The sequence below is a fragment of the Phasianus colchicus genome, chromosome 11 (genome assembly GCF_987193195.1).
Source record: "Phasianus colchicus chromosome 11, bPhaCol1.hap1.1, whole genome shotgun sequence".
Classification (NCBI taxonomy): domain Eukaryota; kingdom Metazoa; phylum Chordata; class Aves; order Galliformes; family Phasianidae; genus Phasianus; species Phasianus colchicus.
In genome coordinates, this window is record NC_143446.1 from 5,834,169 (window position 1) to 5,853,723 (window position 19,555).

The 19,555-nt window shown below is 42.1% G+C and overlaps 3 protein-coding genes across 13 annotated transcripts in view; 1 reads left to right on the forward strand and 2 right to left on the reverse strand.

Moving 5' to 3' along the window:
* Nucleotides 1–224: 224 nt before the first annotated feature.
* On the reverse strand, nucleotides 225–3,639 carry MKRN2OS (MKRN2 opposite strand). Of its 3 annotated transcripts, XM_031608960.2 has the most exons (4): nucleotides 3,393–3,635; nucleotides 3,265–3,314; nucleotides 2,605–2,767; nucleotides 225–605 (listed from the first exon to the last, which is right to left on the reverse strand). In XM_031608960.2, the coding sequence occupies exons 1-4, from the start codon at nucleotides 3,596–3,598 to the stop codon at nucleotides 386–388; spliced, it is 639 nt and encodes a 212-aa protein (XP_031464820.1). In that variant the 5' UTR covers nucleotides 3,599–3,635; the 3' UTR covers nucleotides 225–385. The 3 variants fall into 3 exon arrangements, with proteins under 3 accessions (XP_031464820.1, XP_090004233.1, XP_090004234.1); XM_090148107.1 differs by having other exon boundaries at nucleotides 3,265–3,639; XM_090148108.1 differs by lacking the exon at nucleotides 225–605 and adding an exon at nucleotides 612–813 and having other exon boundaries at nucleotides 3,265–3,598.
* Nucleotides 3,601–16,919, forward strand: MKRN2 (makorin ring finger protein 2). 4 transcript variants are annotated; one of them, XM_090148105.1, is made up of 9 exons: nucleotides 3,601–3,772; nucleotides 3,952–4,080; nucleotides 5,464–5,642; nucleotides 6,371–6,675; nucleotides 8,082–8,296; nucleotides 9,870–9,980; nucleotides 12,225–12,369; nucleotides 12,897–13,042; nucleotides 16,824–16,919. In XM_090148105.1, exons 1-8 carry the CDS (start codon nucleotides 3,747–3,749, stop codon nucleotides 13,038–13,040), a joined length of 1,254 nt encoding a protein of 417 aa, XP_090004231.1. In that variant the 5' UTR covers nucleotides 3,601–3,746; the 3' UTR covers nucleotides 13,041–13,042; nucleotides 16,824–16,919. The 4 variants fall into 4 exon arrangements, with proteins under 4 accessions (XP_090004231.1, XP_090004230.1, XP_090004232.1 ...); XM_090148104.1 differs by lacking the exon at nucleotides 16,824–16,919 and adding an exon at nucleotides 14,066–16,107; XM_090148106.1 differs by lacking the exon at nucleotides 16,824–16,919 and adding an exon at nucleotides 15,169–16,107.
* The window catches only part of RAF1 (Raf-1 proto-oncogene, serine/threonine kinase), a 40,842-nt gene continuing 37,430 nt past the window's right edge, over nucleotides 16,144–19,555 (reverse strand). For all 6 annotated transcript variants that reach the window (XM_090148089.1, XM_090148090.1, XM_031608894.2 and 3 more), the window contains 2 exons: nucleotides 18,315–18,449; nucleotides 16,144–17,445 (listed from right to left, as the gene is read on the reverse strand). In XM_090148089.1, coding sequence (XP_090004215.1) covers nucleotides 17,305–17,445; nucleotides 18,315–18,449 — 276 coding nt within the window. In that variant the 3' untranslated portion in view covers nucleotides 16,144–17,304. The remainder of the gene's footprint in view (nucleotides 17,446–18,314; nucleotides 18,450–19,555) is intronic.

Genomic DNA, 19,555 nt, shown 5'->3' on the forward strand with positions numbered 1-19,555 from the left:
TGTTCATTACAGATAGAATGCTGTATGACTACCCTTTAATGCTGTGGGTCTGTCTTGGTTTGAGGAATAACATGTAAAATATAAAGAAGGACTGGAAAAGAAATGTACCTGACAATGAGACTGGATTTATTTGCTATAAATACTGTATGCTTTACTAGTAGCTGAAGTAAAGGAAAATGATTTTGCTTTGTCACAGACTTGAGATTTGAGCAGCGTGCAAGCACAAATTCCTTGCTTTTTAACCATACGTGTGATGGGAAAAATGTTTGATTTAAAGGAGCTTATTTCAACAGTTGATTTGTTAAAACCCTTAATTATACAGCCGTTATGATTTCTAATATTAAATGTCCAACTATACATTGTGTTCTGTTGAGACAACTTATTTTCAGCACTGTTCTTCTTGATCAGGAAGGGGTACAATGTAGAAGTCTTTAGTGGTTAGTTCCTGATGAAGAGTAATATACTTAGAAGCATTCTTTGTCTGTGGAATCACAAACTTCTCTGTAAATTCACTTTTACTCATTTGCTGCTTTCCTTGTGCAGTCAGTACACTGTTAATGAATGCTAGTGCATACGTGTAGCAGTTGTGGTCTTGTTCTTCATACCTAGGAAAAAGATCTCATTAGTAAGAGCACTAATTACTTCAAAGTATTTTTTTTAAATACTTATATGGTTTTTACCTTGTTAACCTTTGCTCTTCTGTGTTGTTACTGTGTTATCTTGAAAACGTCTTCCTGCAGTGGCACTACTGTGTGGCTTATGTGGCAGTACTGATACTTCAGTGTGGCATTAACTTGCAATCTTAATTCAACTCTGTTTTGTCACTGATATGTTGATACAGTATACCAGTCAAACTCCCACTGGCAGTCATTAGTGCCAAGAGTGCAAGGATAAATACTAACTAAATAGTTGCAGCCATTTAAAATGTTCTTCACTTTTCTCCCACCATGCTAAGCTAGAAGCATGTAACACTTACCTGCATTTTTCAATGTCAGAACCTTTTCCAGATTCTGCCAAATGCTTCATGTTGGCCAGTGACAACTTGAGTAATTTACTCCTGTCCTTCACCACACAGTGCTGCTTTTTCCAATTGGCCTTGAGAAACTGCCTGCCATCTGCCTAATCCTCAAGCTTGTTCTGTAGTCACCTCATCCTGTGTCACTTTTCCCTTGTTCTTTCTAGCCCTGTGAGGCATTCCTTGTCTCATTCTGTCAGTGGCTCCCTGGTCTGTGTTGCCACAGGGAATCTCCTGCAAGGCTTGCACGTCAGCTCTGGGAATTTACAAGGCTTTTTTGCAAGTTATGAAGCCTATCAAAAGCAACCCTGCACCCCTCAACCTAGTTCAGGATTTCTCACTGTTTTCTTCAAAGCTCTCCTGGTTTGTTAAGGCTATCTGAAGTGACCTATGAGCTCCCATTAAGCAAGCAAGTATTTGCTACAGTGTACTTACTTTAACAAAAATAATTGTGGGGGGAAAAAAAAATAGGAGGAACTTCCAAGGGTAGCCATCATCATCATGCAGTGCAAAACTGGAAATTGCATTGCAAAAATGCTGGGAACACTTGAGCTCAGTGCTGAGACTGCAGAGCACTGCAGCATGTTCTGGAAACTTGTACAAAATGTGAACAAAAAATGCTTTACTAAATCAGTCCCATGACTTTATTTACAGAATCTATTTGTATTTATAATGCAAAAAAATCTGTAATACATTTCTCATTACCATCTGTGTTTTCCAGTTAGCACCTGATTTTTTGGAAAGCATGTATTCGTCTTGTCAAAGAAAATTAGTATCTCTGTAATTTAAGATGTTAGTTGTTTCTGCAGCCACTGTTCTTTGTTGGTCTCTTATACTCTTATACTTTATGTACATTAAATGGAAAGTAAACTAGAAAATTAAAATTAATTGCAGGGTTAGTTTAGCACAGTTCCAGTCCACTGGAAAAATAAGGGTTAAGATTTAACATCTTAAACTCCAGTTTTCAGCAATTTAAGTGGTCACTGGTCTTATTTTTGGAAAGCTAGGTGGCTTTATCAGGTGGCTGACAGGGAAAATAGAAGAAAACCTTGTAGAAAAGATGCATACATCTACTCACTTTGTACCATTGCTTGACATCAATTTAATTTTAGTAATAACTTTAATGCACTGGGAATTGGAGAAACATCAAAAATGCTTGTAAAACCAATAGGTTTGTGTTCCAAATACACCTTCAATCTGGGTCAAATTCTTTCATCTTCTTATAATACTGTAATTGCTGAAGCCTCTCTAGACTTGCTTATTCTCACATGCTGTGATGTCTACAGCCATGTAGTTAAACACTTACACAGTGGTGTACTTTTAAATGTAGTGTTCCAGTGAAGTGTTCTTTTTCATGCAGTTCTTTTGTTGCTGAAGAAAACTTCTCTTATATATTCTCTTACAGATCTTTTATGGTTCACCTACTTAAAAACATTAGCAAGATCACTGAGTTTCAAGACAATCTGGAAGAGTTTAGGCTGGTTTGTTGTTAATAATGTGTTTGAAGGAGCAGCTGAAGGATCCAAACCAGAATAGCCTAATTTATCATCCTAACTACTCCTATTGCATTCACCTTTTCAGCTACGTACCTATGAGGAAGCCACTCCTCTCCCATAGAAAATTCCTCTAGGAGGTGATCCCACTGCTGAAGAAGCTCAAACATATCTGGCTGTACGAGTGGGACACTGATGCACTGCTCCCATCCAGTTGTATCTCTGTGAATGCCCTCTTCATTGTAATTATACACCACTCCTGAAAATGAAGAGCAACAGGTTGACAGGTAGTACTAGAGAAAATGGATTCACGTGCATTTTTAAGTGATGAAAGCTACTATTATTAATGCCACTCTTAGACCCTAGCTTCCCTTCAGAGGCCTTCTAGAACTCGAGTAGAAAGTGCAGTGTTTACTTGTATCAAAGAACTGTTCTCATGTTTGCACGGTAATTTCAGATCTTTTGATAAGGAAAACAACTTCAGCACTGCCAGGTTTCTTTTTGAAGCCAGTTTTTCTGTTACTGCAGCCTCTCACTTGAGATGTCTGTTTGATGGGCTCTGAGAACCTGTAGTGACTGTTAACGCAGTGTTTGTTTGCTTTAACTGGGGACGACTTCAGAATTAGCAATAAGTTTGCGTAAGCCAAGCTCTCCTGAGCTGCTTGCTGCCTCGCAGTAATTTCTTTGTCACGAATACAGGTCACCTGCCACCTCCATTGTCTGTATGCCGTCAGCCAGCTACGAAATGCGCTTTACCCTGAGCGCTGGATATTCCGACGTGGAGATCGGAGTTCCCGTCGTATCCTCTGAAACAGAAACAGCCTGTGAGCTGCCGTTCCAGACCCCCGCCCGCCGCCGCGTAACGCCCGTACGGCGGTCCGTACCCCAGGAAGCTGCCGGCGGAGGGCCGCAGCAGGAAGGCGCGGGGCCGCCGGTGCCCGCTGCCGAAGGGGCAGGGAAGGCGCACGGGGGCCGCGCGCAGCCCGGCGCGGCGCAGGGGGCGGCCGCAGGCGGGGCAGAACGGGGGCGCGCGGCGGCAGAAGATGGCGGCGCCGCAGTGCCGCACGCGCAGGATGGCGGCCGTCTCCATGGCGGAGCGGCGCTCTAGCCGCGTCTCGGTGGTGCGGCGCGTCGGGTAATTGTGTCCGTGTCGGCCCCGCCCCTTCCCCGCGGCGGAGCGGAACCCGGGCGTGCGGCGCGCGGAGCCGGCCGGGCGGGGAGGCCGGAGCGGGGTGAGGATGAGCACCAAGCAGGTGACGTGCAGGTGAGCGCCGTCCGCTCGCGCCGGGGACGGGGTGGCGGTGGCCCCGGGCCGGCGATGCGTCCCGGTGCGCCTCCCGCGGGACCGCCGCGTCTCGCAGGGGCCCGGGCTGGAGCGGCGCGCCGCGCGCGGGAAGGCGCCTCCAGAGAGAATCCATTTCCGGGCCGCGCGCTTCTCCACAGGTACTACGTGCAGGGGGTGTGCCGCGAGGGAAGCAAGTGTCTGTTCTCGCACGACCTGTCCAGCAGCAAGTCCTCCACCGTCTGCAAGTACTACCAGAAGGGGCAGTGCGCCTATGGAGCCCGCTGCAGGTGAGAGCCGGTGCCGTGCGTTGTGAGGAGCCGGGGGGACTCGAAGCTCCAGGGGAGACGAGGTGTTTGAGCGGCGAGAAGGACTGAATGACGCATCAGTAGCGAGCTTTTCTCCCCCTCCTGAAGCCGGCGTACATGGTGCGGTGTTACGGTCTGACTGGGCCTTATCCTGTGGAAACGAGGCGTCAGGGTTCACGTGCTCTCAGCCGGTTCTCCTCGTGTGAGGAGAGCTGGGCACTAACGCAGAACGCCGGCTGTGCGGCTTCCCAGGAGGCAGCGCCAGGCCACGAGGCTGGCTGTGGGCTGCACGAGGCACGGCAGTGACCCAGCAGTGCTGTGCTGTGCTGTGCTGGTTTGCACGGTGCAGCTCATGGCTGCATTCCTGCGCATCCCAGTGCTGAGGTTGGAGGACTTGTGGTTCTGCCTTATAGTGAAGCAGGTTTTCTTTGTGCTCCCCTCAGCTTTGTGGGCAGTGTTTTCGTGCCTTTTGCTGCAGTTTATGGGTTAAAACTCCGGTGGGTTAAAACTGCTGTGTGCTAAGGAATGTTCTGTGCCATCAGCAGTGTGCTGCAGAACTGGGGCTTCTTCCCAGAGCCGTGCTGTTTGGCAGATGGAGTCCTGTGTCTGTGCGCTCACCAGCAGCCAGAGGTGTCAGGGTGTCGTGTGGCTGCAGTTGCTGCATTGTGTTCCTTCCCTGGGCTTTGCCAGTGGTGTCAAACCTGCATCCAGCTGCACTTCAGTGAGCTCTGCAGCTCACAAGCTGCTCAGATGGAATTAGCACCGTATGGAGCTGCTGATGGCAGCTGCAGAGTGCTAATCTGCTGCTCCAGCAGTGTTGGGGCAGCTGAGAGCCCTGGATGCGTATAGGCTGCTGATGTCTATGACTTTACTAGAGAAACCTCTGTACTGTACTGGCTGCTTCTGTTCTGCTGCTGAGAGCATGTTTCCATAGTCATTTGGAACCTTTTCTGTCCTGTGTGCAAACACGGCATCGTGATGGTATGGGAGCAGGAAGTCCCATGTCCTGCTTGGACAGGAAGAACGAGATCACATCGGTCCTTATTGCGTGTCTTTTTAATTTTGCTTCTCAGAGAAATGTCAGCAAAACTCTGTGTGTAAGGATGACGAAGACCTGATCTAATGGGCACGTGAATTATGTTCTTTCAGCTGTGGTGGGCCTCTCTAGAGAGGAAAATCTTGACGTGCTTTCGGAGGCATCCATTTGCTAAGGCTGAGAAGCCTTTCAGTCTGGCTTTGAAAGAGACTGAACATTTCAGACAACTTGTTAAAACATCCCTTTCCATAAATAAATACATTCAAAGTAGCTGTCCTTCCACTGTGCCCTGAGCTGAGCTTTTCCAGCGCTTACTCTGTTTCTCACAGGTATGACCACGTTAGGCTCCCTGCCTCAGGGGGTGCAGCAGCTCCTGTGCCTCCTCCCATGGCATCAGCAGCGCTGCTCAGCCCTCGCCCTGCACCAGAGCACAGCGCGCCTGCAACCAAGAGCAAGCTGCGTGAGAGTGGCAAACGGGAGAAGAAAACACTTGTTCTCAGGGACAGAAGTGAGTAGGAGGCTGCTGTGCTCAATCCTTGATGTTGCCCTCTGGTTCTGATAGGAGTTGGGTCGTTTTTCACGGTTTTTTAACTTCAGTTTCAAGGACAGTGGGAAAGAGGTGCTGGAGATCTTCCTTATCTTGTGAAGCTCCTTTCCTCTAAACACTTGTGCCTGTTGGTACCTTTTAATGACAGTGTTTAACTGACTGGCATTTCACCTGATGTGTCCTGAAAAATGTTTCTGGTTGGGGTTGGTTTTCTTGGTTGGTATCCCTACCCATCAGATCTTTTTGTGCATTTTGTTCTCAATGAGAGAGTGTTTGAGATGGTTGCTGAGTGGAGGATGGTGACAGTGCTCAGAAGCACAAGCACAGAGACATCCATCCCTCTGCCTGAGGCCGTAGGGCAGAGCAGCTGAGCCCTGTTGCTGGTGCTGTTCTGACAGATTCTCTCTGTCACATTGAGCGGGCCAGTTACGTCCATGTGCTGTATGAGGTATTTTTTACCATATTTGTAAAACAGAGAGCAGCTGAAGAGACCTCAAAGCTGATCTTTTCAACAGGTGGTTTGTGAGAATTGTAATATAGGAGTGAAAGCGGCTTAAGGCTGAGATTTTATTTAGAAGACATTTTAAAAGCAAAAACCTGGCAATCATTAGAAAGAAAGTATAGGGAGCTTCTTGTGTAGGTTTTGTGCTGTGTGTTGAATTGTTAATACTACATTTTTCTTTCTTAAGATCTGTGTGGCTTGAATGAGGAGAAGGAAAAAGCCAGTGCCACGAATGATGTGGTGTGTTGCAGTGACAAAAATGATAATGTGGAAATGAAGCCCCATTCATATTTGGAAGCTATTTGTAGTGGGCTGGAAGATCCAGTAGCTGGAAGTTCCTTTGGTGATGGAGAGCAGCTGTGTCCTTATGCTGCAGCAGGAGCGTGCCACTTCGGGGACCGCTGCCTTTACCTGCACGGGGATGTGTGTGAAATATGTGGGCTGCAAGTGCTTCATCCTTTTGACCAAGAACAGAGGAAGGCTCATGAGATGGTAATGTTAATGTGAAATCTGTATGAGATGTGTGTGCTTAGTACTACATTTGGTTTGTTTGTTTTTAAAAATCCAATGGTGTGTTTTGTGGAATGGCCTATAGTTTATCTATCTGTAGAATGAGAAGCATCCAAGACCTCAGAGGTAATATTGATGGGAAACTTGCCTTCCCCCTGAATACCCTAGAACTCTTTTAGGAAGATGTCTTTTGTAGCTGACAGGAGGTTTTAATGGTCCCTTGTGTGTGATGGGGGAGAGGACCCTAGCCTGTGGTGAGTTCAAAGCAATTGCCCTGCCTGTCTGCTGGATCACTGCTTCAGGTATCCCTGCTTGTGTGTGGCCACTTCCAGGGCAGTGTAAGATGGGGACATCCTGAGCAGAGCGTGAAGATTGTGGAGATGATCTCTAACTAGGAAGGCTAGGGAGAGTGGATGAGGAATTACTTGGGTAAAGATGGCTGTAAGAGGCTACTCTTCACTATGCCTGGCCACTGGGTTTGTGTCAGGGTTGGTCAGGAACAGGAGTTTTTGAGGCTGAGGAGAATGACCGGAAGCTTTAGTGGTTACTGGATCAGAAGTCTCTCCAGTGCCTGGAGTGGAATCCAGATTACCAGAATCTCATGTTATGTGATCTCAGCACGTAGCTCCAAACATGCCATGTGGTTCTCTTGTCCCAGGAGTCTGACATCTGGCACAGTATGCTGTCACCACTGCTGCCAGGTGCTCAGCTCTGGAGGCAGAGACGTCTGTTGGATGGAAAGGTGCAGTAGTGAAAGTGCTGCTGTTAATGTGGAATTACTCTCTGGTCTTTTAAAAATTATTATTATTTAAAGTCTGTTAAATATGTATTACTTGTCAAGTCCTGAGAATGACAGAAAGAAGAGGTAAAGCTATGGGGAATAACCACCAGCTCAGCTTGTAGTGCTGTAAAAGCAAATGATACATCACTGATTAGAGCGTGAGAAATGCTGTAGGAAGCCCATAGTAAGACACCAATTCCTTATCTAGGATAAAGCTTAGTGCCTGATGACTGAGGTCTTATTGATAAACAGAGTAACATCCTGAGTGCAGAATCCGTACTGGACTCTGAATTAGATGGGACTTAGGGATATCTGAAGCACTGCCTTGACTAACTGCTGTTCTGTAGCAGATGCAGACAGGTGTAAATTTAGTGTTCAGGCAGCTCTACTTTTGATACCTACAAACCTTCAGAGAACATGGGAGGGTGGAATTATGTGATCATCCTTAAAATTCTTAAAATTATATGATGATGATGATGAAGGATAGTAGGGATGCTCTTAATTAGCGTATTGTGTTTTTCCTGTAACAGATCCATGTCATAGACACTTTACAAAGAATGGTCCAATAAATAAACTACAATAACCAATGATATCTCTCCTGTGACAGATGTGCATGGCAACGTTTGAGCATGAGATGGAGAAGGCTTTTGCCTTTCAGGCAAGTCAGGACAAAGTGTGTAGCATCTGCATGGAAGTGGTTTATGAAAAACCATCAGCCTCAGAGAGGAGGTTTGGGATCCTCTCCAACTGCAATCACACGTACTGTTTGTCCTGCATCCGGCAGTGGAGGTGTGCCAAGCAGTTTGAGAATCCAATCATAAAGTAAGTTCATGTTAAACAGCCTGTAGTCTTTGTGGCCTGTGTCAGTGGGGTGGGCATTCTGCTGTACTTTGACTTGATGGAGAAATAAATGTGGTCATAAGAGATCTTATAGCTGTAAATATTAGCACAGCCATTAGTAAAATACGAGCTCAGAATATGTTGGTCCAAGTGTTAGAAACTTGCACAGTATTACCTTCAAGGCCAGGTAGGATGCATCAGCTATCCTTTGTTAACTGTACTTATGTGCTGCAGTCCAGTATGTTGGCCCTTTGTAGCTTAAGCCCCTGTCATTGCATTGACAATGGGGCAAAGTGTGAATGTGGACTGCAGAATACTGAATTAAATCTGCAGAATACTGAGTTAACTCATGCCTCTGCTTCACTCACAGGAACTCATTTGCACAAACAGTAACTCTTTCCTTTCTATGAATGTGCTTAACTACTGCATTTTTTTGTGAACTATAGCTTACTCAAGCTAGATCTCCCATTAATCACACATATGTATCTGAGTAAATTCCTTTGTCTTCTAGATGTGTATAAAGTGTATTCCAAACATACTCCTCCTTAAAAAGAATTTTAAACAAGCAATTAGGGCAGTTTCCTTTTTTAGAATCTCTTTGAAAGCTCTTCCAAGTTACAAGCACACTGAGGAAGAGGTAGGAAATATTTTCGTTCCTCTGCCAAAGTAAACTCTTCTGCAAAACTTCCCTTAATAGTTGCCTTGAAGTGAAAGTTATCTCAGTGCAGTGTAAGCTCTGTTGGAGCAAAGCTTCTGACGGACAGGTACTGAGATACTGTGCCTACAGCAGGGACTGTGGCTTTCATACAGAATCAGTGCTCTGGAACCAGGTTTGTGCATGGAGTAGATACTAAAGCAAATTCCTCAAATGTATTTTTTGTATTTATTCATAATAGTGAGCGTACTGGTCTTTGCAAAGTTCCTCTGAACGAGGGACTTGGATTAGTTTGAAAAGCACTGCCTGCAGAGATACCAGGTGTTCCATGGGACTTGCACGCAGGGGTAGTAATGCTTCTCAAGGCACCAGAAGGTGCATATTTGATTCTTGATCTTAAATCCTAATGAAGAAATCTATCTTATAAAACCACTAAATTAACAACTCATCAGTTCTGGCAGAGTGCAGGTCAGGCTTAGGGAAAATCTTTTTTGTTATGCATCTGGTTTGGCTTTCTTTTGTATGTGAGCAGAAGTACTTGCTTAGCAGGTACTTTATTTCTGTGCACTGGAACTTTAGCCATATTTCTTCAGGAAACGTCTATTTATTTTGTTTAAGTCTGGAAATAAATGCAAAGCAGCAGAAGGCTTACTGCATTTGGCCACCCTGCCTGTGGCAGTGGGATGGAACTAAATGATCTTTGAGGTCTGTTCCAACCCAAGTCATTCTATGAGTCAGCTGGTAACAAATGTGCCCATACGTGCTGTGAAGCTGTCTGGTGCATCAGCCTGGCAGACTGTCTCCCTTTCCACTCAGGAACCTGCAGTTTTTGGCTGATTTGGTTTAAGAATTGGTTTAAGAAAGTAATAAAGCACTGCTTCTTTGTCTTGATCCATTCAGGTCTTGCCCAGAGTGCCGTGTGATATCGGAGTTCGTCATTCCCAGCGCTTATTGGGTAGAAGACCAGGAGAAGAAAAATGAGCTGATTGAAGCGTTTAAGCAGGGAGTGGGGTAAGTTCATCAGCCAAAATACTACTTACGTTGTCCTTGAGATTCACCAAGACTTAATCAATTAAAATGCCTCTATTTTTAAACTTTTCGTAATCCATTCTACAGATAACTCTTAATCACTAGTATCAGCACACCATTTTTTATTAGCTGTACTTTGTGACGCTATCAGAGTCTGTTGTAATTATAGTTCAGAAGGTACTTGAACTCATGCTCGGAAATGTTGAGGCTATTTCAGTTCACCTGCCAAAGCTGGACGCGTGCCTTCTGTTGGACGTAACTGCCTGGAAGGTTGTCACACACTGAGGAAAACAAATGAGGAAGGAAAACTTAATTTTTACGATAGCATCTTGAAATATGGGATACAAATTCACAAGTCTTTTGTAACAGCTACTGGAAATGTAAAATACTGCATCACTCCATTCCCTTTATTGTCTAATAAAGATTTGCCTGGTCACTGGAGCACTGGGGAGGTCTGCAAAAGCATTGTGTTACAGCAGCTTTGCAAAGCTGTGCTTGCCTGAAGAACCTAAGAGTCACTTTGTCACAGAACAATGAGGAGCCATTACTTACCTCACTCTTTAAAGAGAAACAAGCAGTTTTATTATGCCTGACACGAATGAGTCATGACTGTTTTGTGAAATGGTGCACAGATTAACTGTGATGTGCACCAACTTTTAAAACTTGCCTTATGGAATCGGTAAAGATATTACTTAAATCTGTGCATAGCTGTCCTGCCACCACTTCAGCTTCTTGGGGGGTTTTGTCTTACAATGTAGCAGCAGAATTGCTGAAAGCAGTACTACTCCATTAAGTGTTCAAACCAGCTTTATATTTATATTATTGCTTTATATTTATTGTTGGACAAAGTATTTGAATAAAATCACTTCCGAGAATCACACAATTGTGGGGGATGGAAGGGATCTTTGGAGATCATCAGTCCAACCCCCTGCTAAAGCAGGCTCCCTATTGCAGGTTGCACAGGTAGACATCCAGGTGGGTTTTGAATATCTTCAGGAGGAGACTCCATAACCTCATTGGGCAGCTGAGGAGCTTCAGATACTGTTTGTTTTCAATACCATGTTGCCATTGTAGTTCTTTAATTCTAAAGGAGTTTGTATTGAGGGTAATAAGTTGTGCTAAAAATCTTGGCTGAGTGATTTGTAAATGACCACATCTATGGAAGTAGACTTGTTTTGTTGGAAAAGTGGTGTCAGATAGTGTTGCTACAAGTTGGGTTTTGGCTTTTGGTTTTGTCTTTTGAGAATACAGAAAGGGCTTTTACTTTATGTGCTCAGCTAAGACTAACACGCTGTGTTATAATTTCTGTACTGGAGGGTTTTATGGATGATCTCTTGGCAGTCAGTTTAACTTGAAGATGTGTTATTTCATAGAAAAAATGCCAATAATATGTTTATTAAAGGGAAGTGTAAGAGCAGGGGTTCTCATGGTACAAATCATTCTGCAGGAAGAAAATCCTGACTGACTTAGGTTAGAACACAAGAGCTCTGTGACTTCCAGGTTTCCAAGACAGATCAATTCCACTTTTGAATGCACTGCCTGCATTCTGCACTGAATGCACTACTGGAGTAGTGTTTCTTTCTTTTGTAGTGGTTTCTTCTCCATGTGTTTGTTATTTTATAGGTTGTGTTTAGGTTATAGGGGGTCGGTTTCATTGCTGTTTGCACATTGTTTACAAGATCAATTGCAATTTCTCTGTAGTTTCCTCCAGATACTTCTCATTGGAGAACAACCCATCACACCACCCCTTCCCCAATAACACCCTTCTGTAAAGTGGTTACGCAGCTCCTTAGTAGAACAGCAAAGCTGATGAAAATTTAATGATAGAATTATTATCACAGGACTTCCAAAGATAATGATGAGAAGAACTCAACTCATACATAAGAACAAAGTGATCAATGCACTGGGGAGGAATGCTACAAAAATAGCAGTGGGTTTGTTCACTGTGATAGAAATGCGCCCGTGCTGGATAGGTGGCATTCTTTGAACATCATTCAATTTCAGTGTCTTAAGATTATATTTTTTTAAACTTATGAGAGTGCTCTTTTATGTATTTCTTTGTCCACTCTTAGATTTCTTTCCAACCTATTTTCACTGTTACCAGTTAAGGAGTAGGAGACCAGAACTCTTGCTATGTTAATGGCACTAGCAGCTGCAGTGGTAATAGTTCAAACTGATCTGCTTCCTCACTGGCTGAAGGCAACAACTCTTTTCTTATTGAATTAGGAAAAAACCCTGCAAATACTTTGAACAAGGGAAAGGAACTTGTCCATTTGGAGGAAAGTGTCTTTACCTTCATGCTTATCCAGATGGCACACGAGCTGAGCCTGAGAAACCAAGGAAACAGCTCAGCTCTGAGGGAACCGTGCGGGTAAGGAAATATTCCAGTCAGTTGTAATTGAAAACACCTCTTGAATATAAAGTGCACTACTTTAAGTACTTTCATACAATGGATAACCTAAGAAAAGTTAAGTATCCCTTAGCTTTCCTTGAGGCAGATGTTTGTTTGGAAGAGAAGGCACCTTTCATTTAATTGCAAGATTTCATCTTTTTTTTTTTTTACTAGTGCTTCTCATTGCAGATCTTTTTTCAAGGAGATTCTACAGTTAAAGCTTCCACTTACAGTGGTATTAAAAATGAGTGTTGCTTGCCTAGACCTAGCTGGTCCTATTCACAGCTACAATGGTTTAAGCCTTCTCAAAGTCTCATTGTCACTTCAGCCAGCATCTGGAATGGCCTTCTAGTTTATCAGTACTTAGATACAGCACAGCAAATATTGCTGATACCAATTTTTCAGTCTCAACTTTTTTATTAAATGAGGAAAGATGACTGATAAGGGGAAAAAAAAAACTTTTAACGGACCTGTGCCAAGCTACATCAGATTTTCTTCTGTTGCAGTTCTTCAATTCTGTTCGTCTGTGGGACTTTATTGAAGACAGAGAAAGTAGGACTGTGACCAGCACAGATGATCAAGTAACAGAACTTGGAGAACTTTTCATGCACCTTTCTGGGGCTGAGGAAGATTCTGCTACTTCTCAATAAAGGCAAGCAAACGTGCTTTCTTCTGTAGCAATCTAGCTATTTATTTAGCAGTGGTTTTACTTCTTACAGCGCAGCTGGAATGACTGAATGTGCCCTGTGGTCTACTTGTGCAGTCCTGGTGAAGTTTTCAGATAGTTGTTTTATGGCAACAAAAGTACTAAATTATATTTAGAAAGTTAAATTGATTGCATGGAAAAAAATCCCTTGATCTCAAGAGGGTTCTCTTCCTCTTTGGCCTAACATACGCTGTCTTGTAAATTGAATGGTACTGTTACATACAGCTGCTCTCTTGCCTTTTAAAGCATAAGGTATTAAAAACTGTTGCTGTATCTGTTTAGGGTGCTTATTCCCCCCTAAATTAACTAAATGTATATCTGCAGAAACACACCAGGAATAATGATCTGTGTAGCTTTTCCTTTCTTAAAAAAAAGAGTACTAATACATTATACCTTCAAGTATCTAGAGTTGTGAGTAATGCTCAGTATATTCTTACAGTGAGTGCTTCAGTAATGGGGCACTGCCAGGCTGTCAGAGACGGTACAAGTCAGGTTCCCTCCACTGTTCTAAAATAATGAATTGCATAATTGCAGGAAAGGTCTCCTGGTTTCCTATAGCACCTGCTGTAAAACACATGCAATTTGTTACCTCCAGGCAGAGCTGTAGTTCCAATACTGGAGTCAAAATGCACAGATAAATGATGCTTGCAGCACAAGTTGGTACTGGACACTGTGTAAGTCAGTAACTTTCAATACCAATTGAAACAGTAATAGATAATTTTTTTTGTTCATGCATTTAATTCAAAGGGAAACCTTCAATTGGATTAAATGAGGTAACTAAATAAGATTCTGATCCCCCTCTATCAGTGATGTTACAGTTTGCATCTGTACCATGTTAAATCATTTCAGTCAAAAAAAGAAACAGTGACCACTGCTTACCCTACCTGTGGGGCAGCAGATACTTTGGGCTTTTCCACTGCCATGTATTTCTAGCATACTGAGTCACATCCTTCTGTAATGTGTTCCCAGGACAGCCCTACTTTCAGGTACCTCATGGCCCCAGCTGGCAGTTACGTTATTTAAAGGGCAGGTGAAGTTCCAGGTGTCTACCTGCAGGACCTTGTTCTCATTAGAAGGAAGCACTGGTCGAGGTCCAGGAGGTCAGGTATTAAAGCAGATCTTCTGAGCCAACTGAAATGTTAGTGAATTCTTTCTTTAAATTTTAATTCATGTTTGAGCTGCTGAAGCTTTGAGAATCATTTTAAGTTCTGTTTTAAATATACTTGTAGCAAAAGCAATTCATGGTATGATTGTGCAATTTGTAAGAAGTTATTTCTGCTGAGTCATTTGTATCAACTCTGCAGTTATACTTTGGTCTAGAAACAATTGAACTAGCTACTGGGTATTTCAGTGCAAGCAAAGATTTTTTTCCATGCAAGTGCAACATGCAATCTTCAAAGTCAAGCAGCGGGCCCATACTTCTGCTACCTTTCCAAACAAACTGCTTATCACTGTATGGCTGCTCGCCTCTTTCAGGACTCAGGCATTTGAGAAAGCTTGATCATTGAGATGGCAAAAAGTGTTGTGAACCAAAGTGTATTTAGAGGCATTTGTGTAAAACAGCCCTCGTCCCTCTGGTTTTTTAGACAACTTCCATCTCCGCTGGGTAACAGGTTCCCAAGAGTGAATGTGCAAATTTTGCTCTCTGTAATGATCTAGGAAATGTAGTGATGTTTTCATGATTATTTCAACACTAAAATTAATTTTTAACAATGCTTACTCTTAAGCCAGTCCTTAGCTTGTAAGTATCTATAACTGCTTACTGCTCAGCTTCTTTTTAAAACTGGCATTTGAAGGCACAAGTGATGGGCTTAATCTAGTAAATGATATCGCAGTGCAGCTCTTCGTCACTCATTAAAAAAAGTGAAGGAAGGTAAGTACAGCTGAGAGGTGCAGTTCTGTAAGATGAATGCTCTTCCTTGCATACTTTCTACTAAAAATATATATACTTACAGCCCTTAGCCTCCCCAGTGAAGCTTTTTTTAGCTGTTCCTATACTTTTTTCAGATAAATATTTTCAGCAATGAAATACATTAAAAAATAGTAAGTGGAGAGAATATTCTGTTCCTTAGGCAGGGCATTCCTGTTACTTTGCTCCAAGAAAACCAAGCGGGACACAAAAATCTGATGTACAAAAGGTAAGGTAACTTGTTTTTCAAAGCTGCCTAGCAATTACATGAAGAGGAGTTTTAATGTGAAATCAGTAAGACAGACTTGGACCTTTTACATTCTTCATTTTTCAGCTTTCAAACTCTAGCTTGACATCAAATACTAACCAAAATAATCCTCTTGCTTTTATAAAAAAAGAAAGTGTTTTCCAGAGAGAGAGAACATGCAATTAAATAAGAATGAACCATTAGGTTCCTTCTGGAGGTTCAGTGCTAAACTAAGAGCATCTTTTCACAGAATCATAGTTCCATGAAGGTTGGAAGAGACTTACACTGCCCACTAACCATGTCCCACTGTACCACATCTGTCTCTTTCTTGAACACCTCCAAGGATTGTGACTCCACCACCTCCCTTTTCCATGCTTCCTTCTTTTGCAACACTAAATGAAATGAAGGTAAAATGAGAGAGAAAGGGCTGCAATTAAAATAACAAGAACACTATTGAAAAACATGCTGATCTGTATACGGCACTGTTTTCCCCAATGCCAAATGACACTTTATGGTAATGCTCAGTTATAAGGGTGAAATACTAATCCCTGGGTGATGTTCTAAGGGCAATCAAGCTACTTAACCGGTACATTTCTGGCTTATGTATTTTAAATTCTCCTCTACCTGAACAGAATGTTAATTCAAAAAGTAATTTTTAGATCAGACCACCTATTTCTTGTCACCTGCTGCCTGATTTGACCAAGAGAAAACACCTAAGGGAAATACCTAAGGGAAAAAACACAGGCTCCCAGAAGATACAATGCAGAGCAGAAGTGGTGCTGGTAACTCACCTGATGGTTTATCAGTGTATGTACCTAGTAGATGCTGCTGAAAGATTGTTACAGTAACATCAAAACCAGTCTGTAAGTAAAGTGAATGGAAACTGATAGGTTGTCACATCTAGTATTTTATCTATTTTTACTGGTACAGTTAATATTTATCCTAAAAATTATTCAGAATGTTATTTCCTGAACTTTTCAGATGTAAATGTGTGTGTCAAAATATGAATTACTACATTAAATGATGATATTGAATCTTAAACCTAAAATTTAATTTATTTTATTAAAATAAGATAATCAGAGGAACCTTGGCTTACAATAAATGCATTTTCTCAGGAGCAATAAAAACAAAATTAAAACCCAAATCAGCAAGAAAAACTGTATATGCTCAGTTTCCTCTTGATAGTGCATCTCTTGGACGACAGCTTCAGATGGGATGAAAACTATGCTCATTCTGCAGAAGTATACTGATACTGTTAATTAGCCTTTTATCAGCCACAAAAGCCTGTCTTTCTGCACTTTCAACCTCATTGGGCTGCAAGAAACAAGTCCATAGTACCAAAAAAAGCCGCTTAAGTTACCGAAGATGACCATAGCAAGACTGGCTAGCTTCCTTCTCTGAGCAGTACAGTTTAGAATATACTCCATTCCTTTGCAAGAGTTTTTCTTCTACGTGCAAAACTATTGCAAAACTATTTTGTGTTGAATTAGCATTTTAACTTATTTCATTGGCTTGATGAAAGCTCTTAGGCAGGAGCTGATTTCCAGAAAGTATTTTTCTTCTTCCCTCAGTCTTGTTTGCAGATACCCATTTCCAGCAAAACTCCCCTGACGTGAAGCGGCATGGGGCAATCAGAGAGCACCAGAACGCATCATCTTTCTTTCCTCAAATGCCAAGGCAGGTCATCCCTGCTGTAAAAAATACCAGTTTATCAGCAGATTCCAATCAACCCAGAAACACTGCCAAAGAAACATCCATCTCTTCTGTGTGTGGGAAAAATAAGGCTCAAGTGCATCTATTAAAAAAATAGTAATAGATCTCTTGATTTGTAGTCTGTTAACTATCCCAGTAGAAGAAACTGTAGAAAAAGGCAATGTGGAGCTGTCCCTGCAGGGAAAGAACTGCAAACATCCTTAGCAGCTTGTTCTTAAACAGGGATGCGGATGATCCTGCTGGTCACTGATCCTGTACACTGAGGCATTCAAAGCACAACTTCTGTTACTTCTGTTCCTTTCCCATCACTGGAGAGATTAAGGGAAGTGGAGCACAATCCTAAAAAACAGGCAGTCTTGTGGATGTTAACGTGCAAGAATTTATGTCCTCTGTATGGGATGCGCGGTGCAGAGATGGTTCGGAAGCACTCCGGTTGATTTTGGGTAAAGAATGTTGCAGCAATTCAATGGAAGACAGTATCTGAGAAAAAGGCACATAAAATGAAAAGGTGACGTGTTAGAAAGAGCCACATTTCTTTTCAAGTAAGTCTTAAACCTTCCTTTCTTAGGGCTTTACCAGTATCCATAAGAGAACAACATACTACTTGGAGACAGTGAAAACAATACTCAAGGAATGTTCCAATTTAAAGAATCCAACTCTGCCACAGAGTTTCATTGCTGTGAGGACACTCACTGAGTTTCAGGGGACAGGGAGGTACTTCTCCTTTAACAGTTCATCAATATAGCAATCAAGAGGCAAGCATCTATGCACTCTTTCCTAACTATCTTTTTAGAAAACCAAACTTAGAAGCCATTAAACAACAAAAGTTGTACTTAAACGTAACTGTAACACCTTTTTAAGAAGTGCTGCAATTCAATTCCAGATATTTTAATGAGTACACCAGGAAGTACCTGCATTATCCTCACAGTGACAGGAAAAGTTCAAGTATCCTTTGTAAAACAAGACCAAAACTTGCTATAGGAATTTAAATCCCACCTGTGAATTTTGTTTGCTTGTACAAAGATGTGGGGAAAAAATAAGGAATTGTCTTGACAGCAAAGTGCTCTGATGTTAGAGCAAGACGGTGTCCTACACTGCTTCAATCAGGATGGGCATTATTTTTAACTATTTTGTACCTGAATCCTGTATATCAGTATTAGGAACTGCACAAGGGAGTTGGGTTATTAAAGTGCACATGTGACTAAATAGAACCAGGAAGCATGCTACGCTTCATTCCTGCATCTGCTTCCAGTTTCTAAACATATATTTTTATCCACCTAAGGTGCTCTGTGGTAATGGCTATTTATAAAATACTTAGGAGTTGTTACATGCTGAAAAAAGCCACTTACTTGCGGAAACAAAGGTCTTTCTTCCCTAACTTTCTTCAAACAATCTGCTACGAGCCTCTTCATTGCTTTGGGGCAGTTCTTGTACAACTTGCTGAGGTCTGGAGAAGCATATCCTCGGCCAACCATGAAAATAATCTAAAAAAGAACAGCCAGTAGGTAGCAGAGAACTGAAGCCAAAGAAGCTGCTTCGCTCATTCAAAGCTCTGATGTCCCAAAGTCATTAAACGTGAGTGAGTGCCAAAGCCAAGCACACCAGCAGAGTTGTACATTAGTCCAAATCAGTTAACTGAAACAATGGCCTTGCTTTTGTATAATGTAGAACATAATTAAATCAGAGTGACACTGTGGTTTATAATACTCCCAAGATGCAAAGGCATTATTACAGTCAGAAAAGAACAGGACATACTATGTGACAAGGCAATTTCCTTCAATTGAAGACTACAAGTGACAAATGATCCTCAATTTGAGCACTTACAAGCTCAAGCCATATGCTGTCTGGGTTTGGCACGATAGTGTTACTGCTCAGCAGAACTGCATTTTCAGGTATCTCAGTAAATACATCTGCCAAAGCAGATTTATATTGAGTTGAAAGTAATCATCATGACTAATGTATCTATTGCAGCATAAAGGAAAAGGGGTTTAGACAAACACTAAGTGATATTGCTAGCAATGGAAAACATTTTCTGTTTTCGTCCAGCAGACTATAAAGCACAACAGAGGCAAAAATAATGGTTTCTCCCCATGCAGACACGTGCACTGCTCATTATTCAATCTTCATTTAAAAACAAAAAGCAGAATGCAACAAAGCAGCCATCAAAAAGCTATAACAGTTTTAAGTTCATGCTCTACAGAAGAAGGCTTTCATTAATGAAGTAACTCTGCACTAACATTTAATACTGAAAGATAATAAATAGCCACTTTTTTTTTTTTGCTTACTAAAAAGCACGGAATCTAACTTTGCTGATTTACGAATAGATATTTAACATCAGAAGGAAATTTTTCCTACATACAAATTTATAAACCAAGACTTCACTGATGTAACTAAGCACAGCAGCAGGAGGTATTTTCCTTGAGTTACTGCCAGTATTTAAGAAAATACTCAACTACACACATTTACTGCTGAAACAAACGATATCGTAAATAGCATTCCAGTTCTTGTTTTGCATCTGTCCTACATTTCTTGAGGAAAATACAACACACTATTACCCAGGAGCAACATGCAGCGTTAAGTGACCGCTTCT

Excerpts from the sequence above, each read along its gene's own strand:
- MKRN2OS (XM_090148107.1), bottom strand. The coding sequence starts at position 3,598 with ATGGAGACGGCCGCCATCCTGCGCGTGCGGCACTGCGGCGCCGCCATC. Across the intron at positions 2,768-3,264 it reads CGGAATATCCAGCGCTCAGG|GAGTGGTGTATAATTACAAT; the intron begins GTAAAGCGCATT and ends CTTCATTTTCAG. Across the intron at positions 606-2,604 it reads GAGGAGTGGCTTCCTCATAG|GTATGAAGAACAAGACCACA; the intron begins GTACGTAGCTGA and ends TCTTTTTCCTAG.
- MKRN2 (XM_090148105.1), top strand. The coding sequence starts at position 3,747 with ATGAGCACCAAGCAGGTGACGTGCAG. Across the intron at positions 4,081-5,463 it reads GCCTATGGAGCCCGCTGCAG|GTATGACCACGTTAGGCTCC; the intron begins GTGAGAGCCGGT and ends TGTTTCTCACAG. Across the intron at positions 12,370-12,896 it reads GCTCTGAGGGAACCGTGCGG|TTCTTCAATTCTGTTCGTCT; the intron begins GTAAGGAAATAT and ends CTTCTGTTGCAG.